General features: G+C 46.3%; 2 protein-coding genes across 17 annotated transcripts; one reads left to right on the top strand and one right to left on the bottom strand.

The window, feature by feature from the left end:
* Nucleotides 1-700: 700 nt before the first annotated feature.
* On the bottom strand, nucleotides 701-4,315 carry LOC8032826 (pantothenate kinase 3). Of its 3 annotated transcripts, none has more exons than XM_029970058.4 (4): nucleotides 4,036-4,315; nucleotides 2,726-2,841; nucleotides 1,656-2,665; nucleotides 701-1,605 (listed from the first exon to the last, which is right to left on the bottom strand). In XM_029970058.4, exons 1-4 carry the CDS (start codon nucleotides 4,038-4,040, stop codon nucleotides 1,552-1,554), a joined length of 1,185 nt encoding a protein of 394 aa, XP_029825918.1. In that variant the 5' UTR covers nucleotides 4,041-4,315; the 3' UTR covers nucleotides 701-1,551. The 3 variants fall into 3 exon arrangements, with proteins under 3 accessions (XP_029825918.1, XP_029825919.1, XP_002400995.2); XM_029970059.4 differs by lacking the exon at nucleotides 4,036-4,315 and adding an exon at nucleotides 3,758-3,816; XM_002400951.5 differs by lacking the exon at nucleotides 4,036-4,315 and adding an exon at nucleotides 3,097-3,751.
* Nucleotides 4,316-5,008: 693 nt separating this feature from the next.
* On the top strand, nucleotides 5,009-20,612 carry LOC115311408. 14 transcript variants are annotated; one of them, XR_006076878.1, is made up of 11 exons: nucleotides 5,022-5,150; nucleotides 7,541-7,834; nucleotides 8,402-8,536; nucleotides 9,722-9,800; nucleotides 11,723-11,811; nucleotides 13,487-13,655; nucleotides 13,876-13,965; nucleotides 15,225-15,505; nucleotides 15,586-15,618; nucleotides 17,754-17,959; nucleotides 20,439-20,612. XR_006076878.1 is itself a non-coding variant. In XM_042287532.1 (10 exons), exons 3-10 carry the CDS (start codon nucleotides 8,493-8,495, stop codon nucleotides 20,469-20,471), a joined length of 663 nt encoding a protein of 220 aa, XP_042143466.1. In that variant the 5' UTR covers nucleotides 5,022-5,150; nucleotides 7,541-7,834; nucleotides 8,402-8,492; the 3' UTR covers nucleotides 20,472-20,612. The 14 variants fall into 14 exon arrangements, 6 of the variants coding, with proteins under 6 accessions (XP_042143466.1, XP_042143464.1, XP_042143465.1 ...); XR_006076882.1 differs by lacking the exons at nucleotides 7,541-7,834; nucleotides 8,402-8,536 and adding an exon at nucleotides 17,056-17,104; XR_006076879.1 differs by lacking the exon at nucleotides 11,723-11,811.
* The last annotated feature ends 4,052 nt before the right edge of the window (nucleotides 20,613-24,664 follow it).

The raw sequence follows: 24,664 nt of genomic DNA, 5'->3' as shown, positions 1-24,664 counted from the left end.
AGATGGTGAAAGTTAAAACTAAAAAAAAAAAGACTTGCCCTTTCATGCACCAACGTACAAAAAAAACAAAAAAACATTTATTTCATTGAATTTGGGATGTGAAGGAACATGAGGTGACATCTTCTGAATTTGGCCCTTGCCTACTATGCCTTTTTTCTTCAATCTTCTTGCAGTATTTCCACAACCGAAAGCTGCACAATTGCACGTGTTGTCACACAAGCACCATAGAGGGCATGTGGCAAGTCACTTGTCGAGTGAACGCATAGTAGCACATTGCTTGACCGACCAACTGCTGTCGATGCCGGGCAAATGAGTTTCCAAGCAAACTTATCTGCCCAAAGGAACAATGCCACCCGAGGATAGCTTCTATTGAATGAGAAATGATGTTCCTGGGTACCCTTCTGCACCAGTGTTTACACAAATAAAACGAGCTCTCTCAAACTAGGTTTGCAGCAGTCAAGGAGCAAAATAGTGGTCTCCTTCTGGGCTTTATAAAAGTTGATATTGGTGCATTTGGTTGCTCCCACTGCAAGTGTGTTTGTTTTTCTTACAAAAAGTTCCAGCAATGATGCGTGTCCTTATGAATCCATAACTACATACATTAGAGGTAAAGTTTCTTTTCTAATTCTCAAAATGAAAAAAAATAAATCTAGAGGAAGCATTGACGGACCCACAAGTGAAGACCATTTGATCGGCATGATGGCACTGCTCACAAAACTTTTAATGCTTATAAAAAGAGAAGCACATATGCACTAATCGTATCGCAAAGTTTCAGAATAGCATCAGGCGTATAATGCTTTTGTTTTTCCCAGAATGAAAGTATGGCTCCTGCAGACGATAATTTTTGTTCTACTTCAATTTGAACCTGATATGAGAAGATGGTAGCTGCAATGTTGCTGGAAAAGTGAGATAATACATTTAGATAAAGCAGTAAATGAGCATGATGTTGCAAACAATATCTGAACATCATTAGGTACCAAATGAATGAGACTATGGGCAAACAAAACTTGGTACCAATTGGGTACACATACATACCTTCGCACTCACAGCAAAGACACTGTATATAAAAGTAGAGTCGCTGCATGTGGTTCGAAAGTTCCTTTGCAGGAAAAAATGTTCCCTATGACAAAACAAGAGAAATTTCACCGGTGGTCTTGCAAGGCCATTGGGCGCTTGCATGCACCAACCAGTTCGTGATTTCCCCCATCACAGCAGCCACTTCCTACTTGCACAAGTTTGGGGCCGCACGTGGAGCGTGCCCTACAGTGCTACATATCCCCAGAGTTTAAAGAAATCCCTGCCCAGGTTTCAATGAGCCCGCGTCGTCATTCCTAAAAGAAATGCCATAGTGAAAAATGCTCCCGCGCTGCCGATCCTTGCAGGACTGGCTCTGCAATGTAGACAGAGGGAGTTGCCCCGACGAGGACAAATGTGGGCTCCAGCAGGAGGCCGTGGCAGCGGGGATGAGTGCGTGGGGGCTCATGCCGGCCACCGGTCCCAGGCAAGAGGGTGGACCGGGTGTGTCAGGGAATGCGTGAGGCCGGCAGTGGGCTAGCTGCAGGACCGCATGAGCTCGAGCAGGCAGCCGACAGCACCAAAGTAGCCCTGTAAAGAGACCGGGTCAGAGGGCACACGGGGCCAGGCAGCAGACTCACCTCATGCTCGAGGAAGAGTGCCTTGAGCGTCCCCTTGGACCAGAACTGCATGGCGTAAGCAAGCATGCGCATCGAGATGGGGTTCACCCGGAGGAAGTTGCCCACAAAGACCACCCGCGAGATGCCCTCGTTGATGGCACACATGCGGGCGATGGAGCCGATGTTGTTGGTGATGGTCACCAGGGTGGCGCGGGCCAGGTCCTCGCGCGTCGCCGCCTCCCGGCGCGTCCGACAGTTCATATTCCCAAAGCTACTGGCCACCGTGTCGGCCCGTAGGTCGAAGCGGGGGTAGTCTCCGCCGTAGATGTCGCGCACCAGCTTGTCCACGTGCGTGCTGTCCCCCCGCTGAGCCAGGTCAATGGCCTCCTCGAAAGTCTCGCAGCCCGTGAGTAGGCAGCAGAGGCCCAGGAAGGTGCCACCCCCCAGGCTGGTGCCCGTGACCCGGTGGTACTGAGTGGGCGAGTGCACTGCCAGGATGCTCACGCCCGAGCCAATGTTCACCACCAGATAAGGGTATGGGCTGCTGAAGTCGTACGGCATCTTGACGCAGCGCTCCATGGGGCTGCTGTAATAGTAGCACTCACGGCTGTTGTGTGCCTCCATGTAGTGGATGCCCCGGATGAGCGAGTCCATCTCGTCAAACTTGTGCAGGCCCAGTCCCACCTGGGAGCGGAAGTCGCGCTCAAACTTGTGGGCCCCGCCGCCCGTGGCACACACTGTCGAGGCCAGGCTGGCAATGCCCTTGGCCTTGGCCAGCTCGAGGAAGCGTGGCATCTCGCTCGTTGGGAAGCGGATGAAGTGCAGCGTGCCCTCGATGCCCCCTACCACCACACTGTCCATCTGGAGGTGCACGTCCCGTTTGCCTGTCTGGCCGTATGCTGCATTCTTCTTCAGGTAGTGCTTGATCTTCTCCAGAGCCTCCGTGGCAGCCGCGTCATCCTCAACCGCCGGCTCGAAGTACACCAGCTTCACCAGGGTGCCACCAATGTCCATCCCGAACCAGGGCATAGCTGCGGGGAGAGAGATAAACTGGAGCCTCGCTCAGGAAGCAGCGTCACGGGCGCACTCACGTGGCTGGGGCGAGGGCGCCCGCACCGTGGCTTCCACGTCCCCGTTTATGTTCGCCATGGCTGTACTCCTCCCATCCGAAGTGAGTCCAGTCCTCCGAGCGGCTGCTGACCAGCCCCTGGAAGCAAACTCTTTGCCTTACTCCTACAGTAGTCCAGCCGCGCCTGCGGCCATCTCGCGCCGGCCGACCCGGTAGCCTGATGGAAAAGAGCTTTCACTCAGGAGCACCACTTGGACGACAAAGCAGCCAAAGGTCTCCAGCGCGCCCCTACCGACGCGATGCACAAAATGAGAGAGCGCGGCCGACGCGGCCCCGAAGGCAAGTCGCGCTCACCAACAGCTGGCCATTTCAGAGAATGGAAGCTAAGCTTACCGCAGACTCATTGCGCACTAAACAACGGACGAGCTCGTAGTGCGCACGACGACCTCCTCCGAAGGCGCAAGTTGTAATCGTCTCGCGGCTTGGGGTGAGGAGCGTCAAACGCTCGGTACAAGTTACCGGAGTCGACAAGTTTCCCGCACAAGCCGTGCGTCGAGAAGGCGGACGGGTGACTGGCCACGTGCCCTGCTCAAGGCTGCCGTTGTGTAACCAATGTTCCCTCAAGGTTTTCCTCGTGTCGCACGCAGCGAGAAAATTGTGCCTTCCTTGAGACGCCAACCTCCTGTTCGAAGGCGTAAACGACGCTGGCAGCGGACAGCCAGGACAGCCACTTGCCCGCTCGCGTTACACCCCAATTGCGGCTTTCGAGCGATAAGGACATCGCGCTCGGCCTTCGGAACCTTCGGACCTCGGTTTCCGAATGATCGAAACGGCACCCATTGCGAAGGGAAACCCATTTTCTGTGTCAAAACTTCCTCGAGAGAACAACGTGAGCGGCTAGATTAATTTCTACGATATGGAGTGCTTTAGTCAACGTTTGCATCGGTTCTCGAGGACGACAAGGCATGATGCTCAAAATGCACAGCGCGTCTGTTGTTCTCACAACAGACTGCCAGTGAAATCGATTCGGACTGACACTTCAGACACCACTCACCAGCTACCAGACGACAAAAGTTAGGCCACCATTTTTTCATGCCCCGCACCCGCTCAGAATGTAAACAAAGACAACGGAAAAAAAATATTACCTTAAACTAAGTAAGATTCTACGATTTGTTTAATCTTATTTTCATTTAACATATGGAAGTACATGTGATAATACAGGATAACCACGTTTTGTATCCATGAAATAAAATTAGGTGCATTCCTCGCATATGTCACACTGCGAATAGACCGCGAATGCGGCCACCAGAAATTTCGGATCGGCCATCTTACCACATCGCAAACTTGGGCGCATGAAGCGTAGTAGAGGCTGGGCGCTTGCGTTCCGAAGTGCACGTTTTCGGCTCGATCACCGTTGTTCGTTAAGACTTCTTTTCCTCTTATTTTAACCTAAAGTGAAACTGAAGCGGTTCTATATTTGAATAAAACCATTTAATCGTCTTCATTCGGCCTTCAGGATCACGAATATCGAGATTATTTTTCAATTTGGTGCATGGAAAGGCTCCAGAAAATAATTTTCAAAGTATCGCTGAAGCCCCTCCTTCCCGAAGCCTTATGCCATAGAAGGAGTTTTCGGAACCTCCGCTCTCGCGCATCTTCAGAGCCTATCAGCACGCGCACTCTTGCCATTTAATCAGAAAGAGACGTCACGACTGGTATCAGTGTGAGGTTATATACCTGTCAAGCTTATGTAACGATTGGTCAGAGTAAAGTGGCCCCAGGCAACACAAAACGTCCTTTTTTTTTTTTTTTTTTTGCCCGATCCCCCGGAGGTTATCTTGGTGATATCGAACACTGCCTGGTGATAGTTAGGGGGAGAAAATTGATCTTAGAAGGGCGGGAGAAATCATGTTTTTTGTCTGTCAGTCAGATGTACCAAAACCCTTTTAAAACACGGCGGGCGCTCCTAGCGCCACTGTATATGCCACTGATCTGTTTATGCCCCCATACAGTGGCGCTAGGCGCTCCTAGGAGGAGTGCCTCTAGTACCGTAAATAGACTTAGGCTAGGTGACGCAAGCTACCGCCCGTTACAAAGAGAATAGCCGTTATGTTCCATTGATTCATCAAGCTGCAGCCAAAATCAAGCCATTGGCAAACCCGAAGGCCGGATAATGCTTTTCCCGCGCTAAACAGCTCGTGTTCTCCGTGTTCGTAGTTGTTTTTTATTTATTTATTTATTTTTTTTTTTTGGGGGGGGGGGGGGGGGGGGGGGGGGGGGGGGGCGGGGCGGGGCGGGCGGGGGCGGGGGGCGCAGTCAGGGCAGTTTTTTTTTTTCTTCTCAGATTTAAGTGATTTAAGCATTTAAGTCCGCCGCGCATGTGTTCTTGTGTGTTCCTTTTCAATCGGTGGGGATGGCGTCGGAAGCGGCAGATGACTCGGAACGTGGTAAGCGGGGCCGCCGGATTAGGGAATTTTGGGGCCCTAGCTGTTCATATGGCGATGGTTGTGAACGACAATGAACAATAACCACCTCATGAAATGCAAATATCGTTCATTTTATGATACATCTAAGAGGGTTTCTGTATCGGTAGATTCGATGTTTGTATCTACCGATGCAGAAACTCTGGTTTTACTTCGGGAAATTCGGGTTTCACTGGGTGGAAATGAAGCAGGTGCGATTGTGGATTAGAGGTTGTTTCGGAAAAGTAAATCGCTCATTAAGAGGTGCAAAACACAAACCAATGAACGATTGGAGAAAATGGTAAGAAGTGTCGCGCACATTGAGCAGGGCCTCGTAAACTTCTGTTGAAAATTGGAAATGAAGACCCCGCATTCCCATGAGCTTAATTGTTTGACCGGGTCTACAACGCAAAAATCAAGATCGTGACGGATCCTGTGGCAACTTTTGTCGAAAATGCCTTTAACTGGTCACATTGTTGTGCTAAAATTTCAAGTCGAAACTCCGAGTACAAAGAAAATAAGAAAACAACAGATATTTTCAACGGCGGAGCGGCAGCTGTCGAATCCCGGACCAAACCTCACCCATTTTTCCACAGACCCGGACAAAAGCTCACCAGGAGACAATTTCATGTTGGTCATAACACGTGTGCGGACAATTTAGGTGCATGCGTGCGACACTAAAATGCAACGATAAATTAAATCTGACAGGCGCATGGTTTGTTGATTATAGATTGGAAACAAGTTTATTTATCGATTGATTAGTGGCAAATGCAGTCCCCCACTAGCTCCAGCGGTCTTGGTAGATCTGGGTGTACCTGTTATCCCTCGAAAATATTTTTCACACGATTCCGCAGGCACAGAGTGGTTTTTCGCACCCGCTTTTCTGGGGGTTCACCTCTGCGAGCTTGTGTCGATGCCGTGGCAACGAACGCCTGATTTTCCTGTGGACATTCAATCAGCATCCAGACGCTTGGATGGGTGGCTGACAAACTTCTGGTTCCATCCTTCGCAGGTGTATGTCCGGTCTTTATATTGAAGAGTGGCATCGCACATATTCCACCGTTCCGGGGAAAACTCCGGTCGTTGTCGGCACACAGTCAGGCAAAGGAAAGAATTCGCTCAGGGTGCCTCCGCAGAAGGAGCAGAAGCATAACGGAAGGGGCCATTGACTTACGTGCAATCAAAGTAGTCCAGCAGGTCACCGATGTCACCGGTAGACTTTTCCTTGATGTAGGTTAGTCCTTCGGGCACAAGCTGTGGTGGAAGGAACGCGAGCCTATCCAAAATCTGCTTTCTAAATTGGTCATCTGTCCAAGAGGCCACACTCCCGTTCCTTGAAAGTATTTCTAAAGCTTCGCGACTTAATTGTTTGTATATTATAGTTTTGCTTCAGTTTCGTTTTCACAACACCCTGAGATAATCCTTGATTTCAAATGCATTTACGACGCTCAATTACGGAATGAATTTAATTTTCCTAGCCATTAACTTCAAATATTAATCTGAACCCCAAGAAAACCCATGCATTACTAATGAAGATACATTGCGCCTAACCTTTATGTGTGCGTTTAGCGTGACATAAGCACAATGAAAACGCGAGGTCACCGAGGGGTGACTTCGCTTCGTCGGTCACTCTTCGGGTTCAAATTTCACTTCGGTTCACAAAGTTTCTTGGGCGTGGCACAAGGGTGCTCCGGTATATCTTGAGTCAACCAAGCTTGATCTTATCAGCTCCTCTCAGTTTCAGTGACCTAAATTTTGGTCCCAAATCGTTGCTTTTCTGCTTGTTATGGCTAATCTGTCGACACCTTTGCATGGGATGACACTTCTCCTAAAAATAGTGCAATGTCCATCGCGTCCATAGTTTATCCCAGCCCGCGTTTCGCCCGGGGTAGCAAAACAAATATATTAAGTGAGCTTTTGTCTGGGTCTGGAAAAAAACGGGTGAGCTTCTGTCCGGTGAGCTTTCGTCCGGTGAGCTTTTGTCCGGTTACCGCAGCTGTCGGGGAGACACCGAACAATGGCCATGTTTCTTTACCTTATCCAGAGATGGCGCTAAGGATTCACTGGACGCTGACTGAATGAAAAAGTGCGCCTTTATCCAAATTTCTGGTTGTGTGGGATATTTGCCAAAATAAAGTTGTTTGGGTTTTCAGTTAAGTTTCACTGTGCAGAAAGTGTCACACCATAAATATGAATAAATAAAACCGCCAATGGGTCTGCTTCAGAAACGACAAACCTTCGTCTGCGACGGTTCTTGTTTCGTGCATCGTTTGCTTTTGCAGTTTGACGTTCGTGCTCTTGCCTCAGTGCGTTAACTTCATTTGTTATCACTGTTTCTTTCTTTTTGTTCAACGCCTCACCATGCAACAACTGAGCTCCAAGGAGAGGTTTCAGGTGGTTCTCTAGTACACAACAATTGGAACCTTCAAGCAAGTTCGAACAAAGTGCCGGGCTGCCTTCAACAGAAGACCACCCTCTCGGCCAACCATCATCAAGTGGGTGACAAGGTTTGCCCAGGACAAGAACATGACAAACAAGTCTCCTAACCGCGTAGAAACGTCGCCGAAACGAAGACAGCATCCAGCCGTTCTTGACGCTTTCGATGCGCAGTCCCACCTTTTGATCAGGCGTGCTGCTCGTCAGCTCAGCCTAAGCCGGGGCTTCGTGTGGTGAGTGCTTTGCCGGTGAATGTACCCGTTCAATGCGCAGCTCCTGCACGAACTGAAGCCGGAGGACTGCGCACGGCTAGTGCAGTTTTGTGAGGATGAGCTGGCACGGATTCAGGCCCACCCCAACCACCTGCAATTCCTCTTGTTTACAGACGAGTCAGTTTTTCATCTCGACGGCCGCATCAACAAGCGGAGCTGCAGGTTGTGGTCTGGCACAAACCTGCACTGGTCGACCGAACACGCTGTTCAGTCTCCGAAAGTCGTCGTGTGGTGTGGCATATGGCGAGAGGGTGTCGTCGGCCCGTTCTTTTTCTTTTTCGATTTGACGGTGACCGGCGGCACATACCTCAAGATACTGGAGGAACAGATTTTGCCAGAGCTGGAAACTGCACATATGCAACGTGAAGTTTGCATAGTCCAACAGGATGGGGCCCCTCCCACAATGCAAGCATTGTGAGAGCCTGGCTCAACAACAAGTTTTCCGGGAGATGGATGGGCCACGGCTCTCCGAACATGGCTTGGCCTCCTCAGTCTCCAGACCTCACCCCTTGCGTTTTTTTTGTCTAGGGGTACGTAAAGGCCCAAGTGTACACCCGGCGATCGAGGACCATCTCGCAGCTGAAAGAACACATCATCGACGCGTTCGAGACCATCAGTGATGATGTGCGGGAGGCCATCTTCCAGGACTGCGAGAGGAGGCTGGTAAAATGCATCGAAGTTCGCGGCGGGCACGTCGAGCTGGGAGTCTAACCGTTTTTTTTTTTGTTGTTGTGAGTGTATGTGCATGTGAATGAAGCATTTGACCGCTACTACAAAGACCGCAGTTCAGATTTTCTTTAGACGTATTACTCTAAGCGAAGAATAATAGGTCATACCTCAGAGGGTCGTATAAAGATTGCAGCGATGATATCGCTCGATGGCATCGCTCGATGGCAGGAAAAGTGTTGTCTTGTACTGGCAGACCAGACACAGGTTCCAGAGCAGTTGCTTGCAGTCACTGCCTTTCTAGAACATTTGGCAGACATCTTGAAACACCTGTTAGTGGTAAGAAAGGATGGCTTCAGGAGGTTCACCGATATTTCTTTTTGCTCGTTTTAAACTTGTCGTTTTGGAGAAAACTTTTCATATGGAACTACGCTAAAAGACCAAAATTGAACAAAACAATGTGTAGCATGCATGTTGCTCTTGTAGCCTTCGGCAAAACTTGATTGCCTCCCAACCCACCATCGTCCTTAAAACGCGTAGAGGGCGCCCCAGTACAATAGAGAATTCCGTGGTCGTCCTTTCGTCTGTGGCTTCAATTAGAAGACTTCAACGGGACTGCCAGCGTTGACAGCTTTGCACCCTCCCACAAGGAGGGTGGGAGGCAACGCTAACATTTTGTTGCTCTATCACAGTCTTTTACAACGAGCTTACAAACGCCAGCTCGTCTAGAGAAGAGAACTTTATGGCATCCCTGTTTCACCGTTCAAATTAAAAAAAAAAAAAATACCCTTAGAATGGAGCTGATTTAAAGGGAAGCTACGGAGCTTCTTGGAAAAAAATGAGTTAGAAGTGAATTCTAGTGTATTTTTACCCCGTGAACCCAAATACCGAAACCATTTGCTGCGTAAGTATTGTTAAACGCGAGAAAAACGCGAAAGACAGTCGCTGTCCGTGACGTCATCGACGGATCTTTTGGCTGCCTAAGGCTAGGGGGGCGGGTCTTCAGCCCTATCTTGAAATTGCTCTTGTGGCTCTCCGGCGCGTCGCATTGAAATACAATTTTGATATCTGTTATTCTAAAGGCCAAATGAACGCAATTCATGCGTTTTTTCTCAAATGTAGAAGTGCCCCATCTTCCCTTTAAACAAAGGCCTTTTTATTTTTTTTATTTCAAATTTTCAGGGGCCAGCCAGGGCCCCTCTGGCAGCCTGGGTCCTTGGGCTACAGCCCCCTTAGCCCGTGCATTAATCCTGCCCTGGTGGTAAGTGTTCTCTTTCTCGCACTGCTAATATGTCACCATTCACATAGGGCTCAATGATCTCGGCAAGTGCAGAGCGCCGATTTCGGTGCAAGATGATCCGGCACGTAAATGAGTGTATCGAGCTAAGTTTACCCAGAAATGCAATTTGTTCCACTGCTCTTGAAGATCAACGCCCGTCTCTAGGAGCAACGGTGTCTTCTTCATGCGATAGCACTCGACAGGACCATTTGATTGCAAACGCAAGTTCGCTGCAAGACTCCATCCTTGGCTGCCAATCACGGTCAGTAGTTTGAGATGATCAGCTTACTGAGGACGTCAGTGGTTCTTATGACCGCCACGAAAGTATGCATGTGCATAACGATGTCGCACCGAGCGAAGAACTGTCGAACATTGAAGACCACGTGTTGCCTTTCCGCAGGCAACTGCAAAGGTGGGCGGTCAAATCGGGCAGCTCTCACAGTGCAGTGTCCAAGCTTTTGATCCTGTTGCGCACTCATTCATGCTTTTTTTCTCTGCCTCGATCAGCGAGAGCGTTGCTCGAGATGCCTAGAAAGGCCTTGGGAATCGAGCATATTGGTGGTGGAGAATACTGCCACTTAGGTATCGTACAAGGTGTTCTAGATGCTGTGGGAGAGTCGAGGCATCTGCCCCAGGAGCTTGCTCTTGATTTCCGTATCGACGGGCTTCCAAATGCAAAAACCTATAGAACCAAATTTTGGACAATCCTCGGGAAAGTGAAAAACCTGAAAAATCACGTTCCTTTCGTTGGTGTCTTTCGTGGTGACAGAAAGCCCAATGATGCTAATGAGTTCCCTTGTCATTTTGTGGATGAACTGAGAGAGGTTATTACCTCAGGCATCAGTCTTGGTGCAGAAAATATTCCTGTCAGGCTTACTGCACTTATTTGTGATGCACCAGCATAGGCATTCATCCTCAACATCAGGAGCCACACTGGGTGCTACAGTTGTACTGAATGCACCCTGAAGGGAATCTACATTGAAGGCAGAGTGTGCTTTCCTGACATCAGCAGGAGTCTGCGGACCAACACCACCTTCCGCACCCAGTTTCAAGAATAACATATTTGCGAGACCATTTTTGAGGAGCTACCAATAGATGTGATCAAAGATGTACCGCTGGGCTATATGCATCTCATATGCTTAGGAGTTATACACAAGCTACTTACTTTGTGGATTCATGGCCCAAAGGGGATCAAACAAGGAACGTACGTTCGGGATGAGATAGCGAGGCTGATGACGCTTGCCTGGTGTGTCAACATCTGACTTTAACTGAAAGTCAAGAAGTCTGGTTGGTGTCGATAGTTGGAAAGCAATGGAGTTCCAGTTTTTTGTGATTTTAGGCGGACCACTGGTGTTGTCCTGCATTATACCACAAGAGGTATATGAAAACTTCTTATGTCTTCCGTGGCAGTCAGCATCCTTACGTCGCCAAGCTCTTCACCAGGCGAATTGGATTATGCCAAGGAACTTCCGAAGTTTTTCTAATTGGAAGCTTTGGAGAAATATATGGACAACACTATGTATCACACAATGCTCATGCACTCTGCCACCTTGCTGCAGACACTCGTCACCTAGGACCACTTGATTTGTGAAGTGCTTTTCCTTTTGAAAGTTATATGGCTACCATCAAGAAGCTGCTGCAAAAGCCACAGTTTCCCTTGGAGCAGTTCTCGAACCGACGTGCTGAGAAAAAATATTTTTGCAGCAGGGAAGATGTTGCTGTAGGAAGTAGCCCTTTGCTCACTGATGAACATCATCGTGGACCCTTGTGCCTCAGTGCCAGGGAACACAGTATAAAATAATTGTTCTTCAGAAGGCATTATTCTTGGCACAGGAAGGAGAAATAACTGCTGCAAGCTCTTTGATGGGAGCATAGTTGTTGAAAACATGGTTAATCTTGCACAGGGTGTGCCAAGCATGACCGGAAGGAAAGTTTTGAAACGAGATGACCTGTATGCTGTACCTTGCCACTCATCGCTGCTAGGAATTTTTTGGTGAGCCAGCTATCCACTCTACGGTCCTGGCCTCTGAGTTAGATATCTGAAAAATGCTTGAAGGTTCCGTGGAAAAACAAGTTTGCTATTTTCCCTCTCATGCACTTGAAGGGGTGAATCTGTGAACAGGTTGTGTAGATACTCGGCCATATGCTATATACAATCTTTTCTCTTAAGCTAAGAAGTTTGTCCTCGTCAAGTTTCTTGAAGACGACGACAGTGTGGCTATTATCCACGCCAACTGGATTGATGGGAATGCAGTGAAGCCGAACTTTAGTCCCCTTTTTTTTTGCAGTGATGTTCAAAGATTTTTCATATAATAAATTTTTGGCGTTTGTTTTTGGCCGTTGTATTGCATATTAAAATTAAAGGGCACGAAAAAAAAAATCAGTATTTTCAAATCGTTTTTTTTTTTTCTTTCAAAATTTTTGCAGTAGGCAAAGGCTAGGTGGCGCAGGCTACCGCCCGTTACAAAGGGTATAGCCATTAACATCCATCCATCCATAAAAATACATCCAGACACTGTTTTTCCTCATCTTATTCGTAGGGAGTAATGTGTCCACTCGCCTGCTTCCTGGAGCATTCGCCTGCAATAGTTGCGGGATATGGTACTCCTCGCACCCGTGTATCCCGCATGTGATTTCTTATCATCTGTGGTCCGTGATTACATTTTATAGAGTTCTAACTCCGACAGTGAGAGAATGGGTTGTTACGACGGCGCAACAAATGGAGCTCCGAGAAGCAGCGCGTGTACGGATCACTCTGTGCGTGAAACCACCACTGGCGATTGGCTGATGAGCGCCGTTCGTCATTCGGCAACGGTTGGGGTTCTGCGATATATGGCAAAAAAAAAAATGCTTGATTGGGTTTTTAACTAGGGAAATGGATGGTGCGGGATAGTAATTTGTTTATTTTTAGGATGCTTAGGCCCGTAGAATGAGTTATGACGAGAAACAGATGGTCTCAGAAATTTCTTTACTGTCTTTTTAAAAAGGTTTTACACAGCATATTACTGTCATGGGCGTGAAAATCTGTATTTATACAGGCGGCCACCTAACCACAGACCACTTCCCACTTTTCACAATGTCAATCAAGATATCTAGCTTCTTTCAAGCACTTTACCATTGCCAATTTATTGAGTATAGATTTAGTTATGATGTCAGCATTCTTAATTATTCCCTCACAGAATTGACTATTTCTGTGTAGGGAACATGAATTTTTCCGGCTCCATATCACAAGAGCGAATGACATTTTAGCGAACAGCGACATTTGATCGAATGGACGTTTTAGCGAATAACGGGGGCGTGCGTTAACCCATCCGTCGCGCTGCGCTTTACGCCGCTTCGCGGCGACAGTCTGCGGCTGCTCATTACAAAAATATGAACCCATTTGGCCCACCCGAAAACGCCGCTTTGCGGCATCCGACTATTCGCTAAAGTGTCATTCGGTGAAACGTGGGCGTTCGCTAAAACGTCATTCGATCAAGTGAGTGCCTCCCAATTTTTCCCATCACATCTGGAATATTCCTAGTATGGTTTGTTGTGAATATGAAAGTAGAAATTTAAGGTACCCACTGTTGATAGCCTATCCAAGAGAGTTAATATAGAACTTCTCATCAGCATCCAATAGTTTAGCTAGTGCAAATTGTGAGACAGGCATTCTTGGTTTTCTTCAGACACTTAAGAAGCATGAAAAAAGCTGTGTCATGCAGAGGACATGTTGGGCCTTGAGAGTGAGATTGATCTTGGCTAAGGAAGAAGGAAAAAAAAGACAACAGAGAGCACTAAGTTCCAGCCCAGAAGCTGTAATGAGACCGTCGTTGCCGCCACACTTCATGATCAAAAGTATGCTTTCTGTTTCTACTAAACGTTTTGTATCAGGCCTGCAGCATCTGATGCTGAATTAAATTTTTTTCTAGGGAACTAGGCATAGTTTTTGCTTGACGTTTGGGATCAGGAACTTGGCTGTTAAACAACTTGATCAATTTGTAAACAGATCATCTTGACAAGGGCACAGATGCTGATAAATTTATTGCTTTTGTTTTTCATTCCTCCACATCTACAGAAGCAGCTGGGAGACGTAGATGATCACTACCACATTCGTTGGCAAGCTCCCAACCTTCAACACCTTCAGTATCTGTGGCACATGATGAAAGTAAGAATTTTGAGTTTCTGTGAAATACATTCTTACTTGAAAATGAGCATAGGAGATGTTAAAGGGGCAGTGCAACGATTTTCAGACTTTGGCCAATTAACTGCGGAAATTAATCTGCGTCACCTATGGAACGAAAAACCGAAAGCCGCATTTTCTTGCGAGCGCTAGTTCTTATTTAAAAAAAAAAAATGAAACAAATGGAAGGTCGAAGTGCCTCTTAACTCTCCACGCCGACTTTCGAGTGACGTCTCTGGGGATTCACGTGGTTTCCCCTTGGGCCCTCTCTTCAGAGACCCCAGCCGCTTCCTCCGCGATTGTCGACTTTCAAAGGATTAGCCTCATCGAAGGTCGCGGCGAGCGATGGACACAAAGGACGGTTCGCCACGGGGCTGACGGCGAGTATAGCAGCGGAGGGGGACAGGGTTTGTTGACTTCCGCGTATCCCCCAGAGACGCCATCATTTTAGTTCCCGTAGCCGCCACCGGCGGCTGCAGATCGGCAAATAATTTGTTTTTTGCCTTGCAATTGCGCAGCAGAATAGCTGTTTTTTGGGGAAAGGTGACGCATTTTTGGTCACTTGGGCTTGTATAAACAATATAAAAAATGCAAACTGGAAATTCTTTCAACATTAAAATCGTTGCACTGCCCCTTTAAGGCTGGTTTGGACAGATGTATTTTCTTGTGCTCGACTGTGTTTCGAGAAGACGGTGAGTTGCGATGGCAACAAGTGGAATAACACCTAGTTGCCATGTTAACCATCTTATCTCACTGCAAACCTTCATGACATAATCGAACTGAAGAAAATGCAACTGTCAGAACCAGTCCTGCTCCCAGCATTTTGGCAGGTGTGCTGAGGCTTGCAGGTCTTGTAAACAAGAATATGCATACTAGCGAGTGCTTGGCACACAGCTGTACATCAGTGATTGCCCAGAAGTGTCTAAATAGTGCTTAAACAGTAATATTTTACTTGGGAGTAAGGCCAGTCAGAACTCGTGGAACCCCTGGGAAAACTCTAGGGAACACCTGTGTTCCTAAGAGCCCAGTTTGAGAACCGTACGGTAGCAAATGCCTGACTGCTGATTCCCCTGTTACTGGTCTTGCTGCTGCATGAATCATATGTGACGTTTGGATCCTGCAAATTACGGCTTGATTTACATTTTAGGTGACTTTGATTCTGTATTTTGAATGTACTGAGCTGGTTCACTCTGAATGACACTCCATGCTTTGTTCCAGTATTGTTTTTTTTTCTCCCCTTTTAGCACTGCCAAAGAATGGTGAACGAATTGTACCGCATGGAAAGAATCTGCATTCAACTGCGATTCCGAAGACATGTTTCAACAGGACACGTAAGCTAGGCATTGCCTGTTTCGGGTTTATGTGTCAGGCTTTATAATGCATTCTTTTCGCTCGGAGAGCCAACCTAACCAGAAAAGCTATGAACCACAGCAGCGCACCTCATGGCATTCAAGCAGAGTGCAGCAAAATCCAGCATCTGAGGAACATACACTAACAAGCCCTAGGCCATGTACCAGCAACGCATGTAAGTTTGGCGATCAGCTAGAGATAGTTGGTATATATGACTTATTTGCTCTTTGTATGTTTTGCTGATTGCATCCCTAGATGACTGCGAAATTCGTGAAAGCTCCAGATCAGGTATGCTCTTCAATAGCTAACCTCTCTGTTCGTCCTTTTCTGACCCTTTCTCTCTCTTTTTGTAAACAACCACAAACTTATCAACCACTTGAAATTCAGAAGTGGGCACATTAAATTCAAAATTCACAGTTAATGACAAAACAAACATGTTGGTAATAGAGTTGACTCTTTGAGGAAGGAACTACCGTCTCTTTCTGTTTCCCTTCCTCGAAGTGTGACCTTTGTTTAACTTGCTATATGTTAATATTTGTATATGTTAAGAGGGCTGAATATTTGTTCCATCACTTTTTAAATCAGCATATATTTCACTGTGTGGGTTTTCTGTGTTAAAGAGAATGGTGGAATTTGCCTTGTTCTTGTGCTTACCAAAAAAGACCTGCTCTGGAAAAAGTTGGATTTTTTGCCCAAACTGCATGTCTTAGTGACAACCGACAGCAAGCTTTGCACAGCCTACTTATGCACTTTTACTGCCGCTTCATGCAGTGGGGGGCCAGTGCAGGTGACTAGCTGGTGGTCTCAGGAAACGGCCATATTAAGCCAGTACAATAATACTACATCTAACAGGAGTGCGCTAGAAAAATCTTGCACTTGTTTGTTCTTATCAAAAATATTTTTTTGAAAGGGGCACTAAATGGTTTTTTGAGATTGTCTTTTTATGGTGATAACTCGCTCTATGTGATCTAATTACCCTAAAAATTCAACAATCACAACCATGCACGGCCTACTTCCTTGTTAAAAATGTGATCAAAGTTTGCAACAAAACGGCCAAGGCACTCATCAGCCAATCATATTAACTTTAATATCCCTTTAGTGTTTCTTTAATAAATCCAGGTATGATTTCTGTTTCACTGTGCAGTCACAGGGCAGGATAGCGGTAAGCAAAAATCTTTGGGAAGGGAATCTTGGACTTTTGCCAATGAACAAGAAAGAGTCGATGCCTCACTTATACACGAACTCATCTCTGTTACGTCGCAGCGCGGTGGTGGCGCGTTGGACGCACTTCCGGTTCGGGGCTGTGGGCGGAAGTGCCCATCTGAGACGTGTATTCCTGCGTTGATTTGAAAGGAACCAGACAAAAACCTGCCTTCTTGTCAAAATGCTGCGACTGGGGCTGTACCAAAAGGGTCGAAAAAGGTTTGAAGGTCAGTTTTAATGCGCTCGGTTCGTCCGAGAACGTGGATATGTGCCGTGAAAAGGAAAAACCAGACGCCGTCGGACCATGATTGCTTGGGCGGGAAGCATTTTGGGTTGAATTCACGGACACTTCTGGCCATCAGATTTATTTGTTTTGTTCCAAAATGAACGCCGGAAAACCGTCAAGTTGTACGGACCACCTGCGGACTACGTTCAGTGCGTCTTCAAGTTTGAACGGTTACCTGATCGTTCGAACTGTCGTCTGCTCTTTCAAACGTTTCTGTTTGTCGTCTGCTCTTTTAGAGGACACCGGCCCGTAGACGAAACGTGGGCCCAGTACTTGCGATAAGAAGTAAGTGCAGGCCTCAAAAGACTTAAGTTTGAAGGTTGGTAAGCAGGCTCGACGTAAACATCACTGACTTGTTATGCCTGATTCACTTGGTTAGATTCTGCTTGCGATTTTCAGTATCGACGTCGACCATCTCAGCTACGGTTCACGCTTTTGCAGTCCGAGCGACATCACTACTGAAAATTGCGAGCGAAATCTCATAATGTGAATCGGCGTCCACGCGGAATGAATCGCCGCATGTCAGATTATTCATGCAAAGTTTTGCGGTGTAACGAGCTTCGTTAATTTCGCTGACGCCGCTCAAGTTGCCAGACATCGTTAGGAGGACGTAGAATCAACAATTCCAACGCGAAAAAGAGCGCGGGGACTCACACCGACGCCGACAACGTCGCATTTCAATGGTTTGTTTATGGGCGACGGCGAGCTTCTTGCCCACATCCCCATTGCGCATGCGCGGCGCCGGTGGCGTCCTCTAGGGGCGCTCTGGGCGCTCCGATTTGTTTGTAAACATGATTTGGTGTATTGTTTGATATGAAAATAGTGCTTGGAGTTTGTGTTTTGTATGCATGAAAACATTTACACATAACAGGTCAGGTGCATATTGATAAAGGTTTTCAGCCAATTCATGTTGGTATGTATTTGTAAATTTCAGGGCTAAACAGGCAGATGGTTTGGCTTCTGCAGACTATACTCATCAGGGTTGAGCATCAAGGCACCCAACTGGACGCCATATCCGCCAGGCTTTCTGATGGCGGACTCGAGCTTCAAGAAGACTTAGAAGGACCATTTTCTAATATACAAGACTTCGAAACGTTTGATCAGGACTTGTCGGAGAACAATGTGATGAGGTTGAAGTTGGTGAGCTATTCCTACATTGAAAGTTTTTATGTTTTTAATACAATAGTGCAGGGGCGGCCAGGCTGACCCGGCCTAAGAGCCGCATACAGAACCACGAAACCTCCAAGAGCCGCACGGGGGAAGGGGGGGGGGGGGGGACAAACTTTGGTTTAGATTAATAAACGAAACTCGAACTACTTTCAATCTATCCGAGTCAAAAGCAGTCCAACTATATGTAAGATAGCAGTAGCACAAGATTACCATACCTCAACCTGTCTCCCGATTTAAAACGCGTTCCATTTCTCCTATTGGGGAAGTACTGGTGTGACCGGGAGGGAGGCGGAGGTGACAGGGGGTAGGGTGAGGGGGGGGGAGGAGGGGGGGAGATGGGGAGGGAGCTGCGAGCCGCACATTAACACGCGAAGAGCCGCATGCGGCTCGCGAGCCGCAGCTTGGCCACCCCTGCAATAGTGGGATGAGTGATTAATGAGGAGGGCATGTACTTGGGCTGGTTTGTGATTATTGACTCGAGGATAAAAGCGTTAAAAACAAGTGGAAGAATGACAAACACTACCAAGCACTTTGTGGTGTTTTTCTATCTTCCAGTTGTCCCTTTTTAGCATTTTTAAGCCATCGGTGCCAAGCAACCCAAGACTGAACGTGATTTTATAATGCCAAAATACTCTACAGGCAGCACTTTTGCAGCAAAATTGTATGTAGGGTGATTCCACGTCAGTTCATGCAATGATGGTCCGGGTCATATTTTTGCTAAAAATATATACGAAAGCCATGTTCTTGGGAGAAACATTCAGCTGTATGTGAACGCTGAGATATAAAATAGAGAAGCTCGAGGCGTGGAAATGGAGAAGTTTTCACAATGCTACTTTGCACAGTCATTTTCTCATCGAAGCTTTCACGTCACCAAAACGTTTTTAATACATTTTACGGAAAATATACAACACATACACCAAAAATTTGAAATATCAATAAAATATTTTTATGCAAACAAAATGATCAAACATGGCATAAAAACGCGTTTTAGACACATATTCACAATTTTTTTTGCAAATAAACCTTCCTTCATAATACTTCACAAAACATATCAAAATGTGGGTCTTTAAATATTCTTTACAAATGTATAAAGATAATATGCCCACCCTTAATTGTCTTCTTGTTAATCTTCGCAATATCCATGCCTCGAGCTTCTCTACTTTACATCTTAGCGGAAAAAAAAACATTAAGGCGTTCATATATAGCTGAATGTTCCTCCCAAGAACATGGCTTTCATATATATTTTTCAACAGAAAGATCTAGATTATGACCCGGACCATCATTGCATGAACTGACGTGGAATCACTTAGTAGCTGATTATTTCTGTAACATGTATGGCGCATTCTCGGCAAGATGTTGTGTCTTATGATGACTGGACTATGTTGCATTGACAGTCTTGGCACTCAATAACTTGCATGTTCGTATGAAAATTAATACATCAGTATGGTTTTGCATTTTGGTACTATGCTGAATTTCGTTTTTTGAAATTCGGTTTTAATGAGAAAAGGCTGGTATTTTAGAGCAGTATCGCATGTCTGGTGGGAGGTTGGAAAGCTCACCATCATGTGACATCATGTACTTTTGTATCAGGTTGTCCCCTGACCCATGAGATCAGAGTTTGTTATGATGGAGGACAGTTCAGTGATCAATATACGTCCTGTAAATAAAAACCTCTGCTGCTGTTTACAGCATAACCTCATTGAAGTTAAAGAAGAAAAAGAGAGAACTCCTCGAAACATCATGTGAATAAATACCTCTGCTGCTGTTCACACAAATGTGTGAACAGCTGTAGATTATAAATGTAGAATGATGAATTGCAAGCACATCTGCATGCGCGTAAAGGCAACTTTAGCAGGCTTGAAATTCTGTGTGCTTCGCCGCGCGAGCAGAAACAGGCTGTTTGATTGAAACCCGTCCCGTGGCCAGCTGGTTCCCAGAGTGCACCGCGCGGAACGTTGCGTGGAAGGATTTTTAAAAGTGGCCTATTGATCTATTGTAAAATACCGGGCAAGCGCCCACTCAAACTTTGGAGATAATCACAAAAAAATGGGGGATGGGCAGTTGTCCAGTCATCAATTTTACATGTAAGTGTACTGTGCGTATTTTCTCAGATCTTACAAATTTGGGAATGGGCGCTTAATTTGGAATCGGCGGATGCGCGGTATTCTATGGTATGTTATGATATTTTGTGCAATGTGCCACTGACTGATTAACAAAGGTGAATTGCCTAATTTTTGAAATATTAATTTGTGCAGAAATCCTTCAATAAGGTGTGGGCGTCTTGAGAAACATTGAATCATGTCGTTTTCATCAAGATAACCTCTGTGTGTCTCCTGCATAGGGTGGCGTGCCTTGAAAGTAAATGGGAATGTGAAGGTCTTTTCTGATGCGGTAGCTTCCAACTCATAATTGTCAGTTATCTAATTTTAAGTTATCTTATTTTTTCCAGAGCCCTTCTCTGTCTGAGGATCGAGCTGTGTGAAACAACATACAAGTCTGAAGTTTTTAGTTTCGGATTATGTTTTCTTGTGATAATTTTTTCATAGTTTTTAGTCTTTTTCAAAGCTGTGCAATCTTTCAGAATTATAATCCTGTTCCTGAAAGTAAAGTTTATATTTCAGTCCTTTTTAGTCATTCATGCATGCATATGCAAAATCACACACAGCTTAATCCTGGTTATATGCTGATATATTAACCTCAGGTTAATATATCAGCATATAACTTCTAATCAGCATAATTACTTCTAATCAGAAATATCCTCTCTTGAATATTCTGAAAGCATGAGGGCATTTTAGTTAGGCATTCTTGAGCATGTAACCAGAATTCAGTGAAAGAATTTAAATGTGCTTGAGGTTTTCAAACACAAGTACAGGGACAAACAGAAAAACAAGACAGACACGGACGTCCCTCAATTCACAATTACACCAACTTTTTTTTGGCGTGGTCCTCGCACTGTCCTTCAGGAAAAGAAGGGTATGAAGTTTATGCTGAAAAGTCGAAGTGGTTGTGAGCTGAATGCTGTCCATACCTGCTTGTTTTTATTTGTCCCTTGTGCTTGTGTTCTAAAACCTCAAGCACATTTAAATAATTTCTTTCACTCATTCTAGTTACATGCTCCTACATATGCATCAAATTGCACATTTAAATAACAAAAGCAACTGTCAGCATATGTCCTGAGGGGGGCCTCCCCAGGACATACGGAGGATGTGCAATGGACAACAAATGGATCCTGTTTGGACTGCTTGAGGATGAGTTTGGGACTACCTGAGGATGTCCAATCATCCTGACTTGGACATCCTGAGGATGTGCATAGGATGTCTTTGCATTGCCTGGTACCAGACTTCTCGATTAAGGCGGGACAGGTCCCTCTTTTCCGGCTGTGGTCCCACTGTCCCACCAGTGTGCTTGTGGGACAGTGGTTTGTCCCGCTTCGGCTACCCCGAACCGCGAATAGATAAAAGACTGTTAAACGAAAGGTTCGCACCCGTGAGGGGGTGCTTTTTCTGACCTATGAACAAGATATACATGGCAGAGAAGATGCTGATGCTGAAGGTTAATTTGCGAATCGCAGGTAAACAGTGCTATGAACATAGTATTTACAAAGATAAATACATTAATACTAAAGATGAATATTCCTACCAAATGTATTAGGTGTGCATTCCAAACAGAATGCAAATTGCAGGAAAAAATATGCTCGGCATATAAAAAATAATTGAAGCAAATGTGGTTTGCTACTGAAATTTTAAGTTTTCAAATCTCAACAGAATTGCCCCCTCTCCGACATACTTTGGGGCCCGATGAATATGGTCACTTTAGGTCGGAGGCTTTGCTTGTTTTCTCTCGTTTTTCAGGCAAAACTAACGGGATATTTTTTTCACGGGATAAAAATGCTCTAGAATTAACCTCTAACTCGTTTTTTTAAGAATCTCTTCAGCTTCCCTTTAATGTGGACGGTCGTTTGAGGACCTGGGGAAACTTCGTCTGAAAGCGTAGCACAGTGGCATAGCCAGGAGTGCGCCGCGTTTGCAAAATGAGCTGCAACATGCAAGGAGTCAAAACTCAAAAGCATTCACCTTCTGCAAACATGTCCGCCTCTCTGCCCAGTTTCCTCGCCAGACTGGCCAAGCGACAATCAAATGCAGGCATACTTACTGCTCCCTCTCTTATTAAATCTAGGCTCTCTCAGTCATCTATGCCAGAACGTTGGTGCTAGCACTCCGAACATGCCTATCGGCATGCCACAATGGCTTCTCCGCGTGCAATGCGTTGAAGCCGCTTCCCAGATAAGGAATGGGGAGCAGACGACGTTGCAGAGTCAGAGTTGCAAAGTTTCAGAAGGCCGCCGGCGGCCTTTCAGAATCTTCTACAGCCTGTTCTGGGTGGCTTCTTGGCCGCGGCAGCAAAGTGCGGTGGTCCGAGACTTAGTAAACTTTCTGAATTATATTCTTTTTTTAAAATTATCACAAAATTTCTCTTCGCTATATCTGCAGGAGCCGTTCAATTTCCTTCGCTAAAAACAGACACAAATGCATTGAAAAAGTACAAACGAGAATGGGAAATTGTGATCGCTTCGCTGTAGCCACTATTTCGGTATAACTGACTTCGTTATAACCGGTCTCGACAGTACATCCAGGCCGTGTGGCCGTATTCCAAAATATACTCTCACTCCTGGGTAAAGGTCTTGTACCCGTTGCATTCAAAAACCTACCCACATCCAGCATTGCTGTATTTAATTGTCTTGTCACGGGACTTGATCCGTCAAAATAACTCGGATCCTCGAATCCATTAGAGTGAGATTGGAACACAGCATCGGAGTATGGCACCTGGAGTGCGTCTTCAACTGGTGTGTTTAGCGTGGCCGAGTGGGCTAACGCGTTTCAGCTCGGAGCGTCGAGCGAAAGCTTGCGCTGAGAACCTCCTGGGTTCGATCCCCACCAACCCTGCCCGTTTCGATTTGGATGAGTTTCGTACCGGCACGCATTTGTGTAATCACTACTGCGTGATGCACAATAAAAACTCCAGGTTAGCGGTTGTATTGCACTAGCTAAATTTCTCATCTACAGCACAGAGGCCGGTCACCTGTCGAGGCGTATCTCCATCAAGGCTGTATAAACATACAGAGCGAGACAATTTTTCCATACATCAAAAGTGATCCCGAAGTGGCAACAGCATGACACTTCTACGACGTCATCAGGCGGAACTCGAGGGACCACTTTTTTGGACGCGGTCAACGAGGTAGAGGGCCTTAGAGTGATAGACTCGCAGCTGAAAGTGACCCCGATCGGCCGCCGCCATATTGCACGCTTTTGACCACTAGATGCGTGACCTTATAGTTGTACGTCTAGATTTTAACCAAGTACCGTGCACAAATAATTACTTATCGATCTTTAATAACAGTACCGACGAGATAAGTTGTGTTTTGTTTGTCTAAAATGTGCTTTTACGACAAAAACTCGGGCAGCTTTGCAATGCCTCCGCTAGATGCCGTGAGCCGGGGTGCCGTATTTTGGGTTTTTATCGGAGCCAGACATTGATCTCTGGGGCTAACAATATTGAAAAAATAATTTATCATATTTTTTACAGCGGTCGCAATACAAATCTCGGCTCAGTTTTGCGTAAAAGCTTCAGGATTTGGTACGGTCACGTGTCTAGTGGTCAAAGTTGTACAACATGACGGCAAGCAAGCCAAGTGGGGGTCACTTTTGCCTGGTGAACGGGATACCAGTTTATCGCTCTAAGCCCCTCTACATCGTTGGACGCGGTAATCACACTAGTGGGAGACGTGTTCCTAGCACCATAGCCAGAGGACCCATCTGCTAACCGTGATCTGGCCAATCTGATCTGTCCCCCCACCACTGGGCGCAGCCATATTAACGTCGCGTGATCACTAATGTGGCAAGTGTGGCAAACAGGCCAGGGCTGTGTTAGCTTTGTTCCAAATCTTACCCAAATGGATCCGAGGTACTCTGGCAGGTCTTGTCACGTGACAACACAGATTGAAAACTGCTGGACGCGGGGAGGTTTTAGAACGCCAAGGTACAAAACCCTTACCCTGGAGCAACGTTGCCCTGAAGTAGTAGTGAGTAAGATCATTGGCATCCCACTCCGCAAGGCCATCTTGCATCTTGAAAAATTGTGTTTTTGGAGCATTGCAGAGGTTGGCGGCAGCGTGCTGAAGACACTTTCTACTCGTTCGTCGTCATTCACTGAAGAAGTTCTTTAAAACCCTGTGTAAGCCGCGAAACTTGTCATTGAGAATGCGTGGAAATTTTTACGGAAGCGCAGTGCTGCAGGAAACAGGCACAACTCGTCGAATGCAGGTTTCGCCGGTCTCACGGCGTGATCAAAGCTTCCTTGGCACGCCGATACGCTGCGTCTCTGCCTTCGCACACTTCGATAATGATCAAGAATCGGCCCCGCGGCAAAGTATTGAAGGTGTCTCGCGCATAGATGTTTTTGCATCATATATATCGGCCACGGAGTTCTGGATCGTCCGGCTGTTTCGGCGAGTTTCTATCAATAAAGGGGGGAAAACAATCTGTACAGTTGCTCTTATGCACTATTAACCATGGCTATGTTGCAAATCTACTTTAATGGATCACATGGCAGCACAAATAGAGCATTGCTGTATTTTTCAAAAGCAAAACTATGAGACGGCAAGAACGAAAATTTCTG

The sequence above is a fragment of the Ixodes scapularis genome, unplaced genomic scaffold (genome assembly GCF_016920785.2).
Source record: "Ixodes scapularis isolate PalLabHiFi unplaced genomic scaffold, ASM1692078v2 PGA_scaffold9__187_contigs__length_104089568, whole genome shotgun sequence".
NCBI lineage: Eukaryota > Metazoa > Arthropoda > Arachnida > Ixodida > Ixodidae > Ixodes > Ixodes scapularis.
This window is presented reverse-complemented; position numbering and strand designations above follow the sequence as displayed.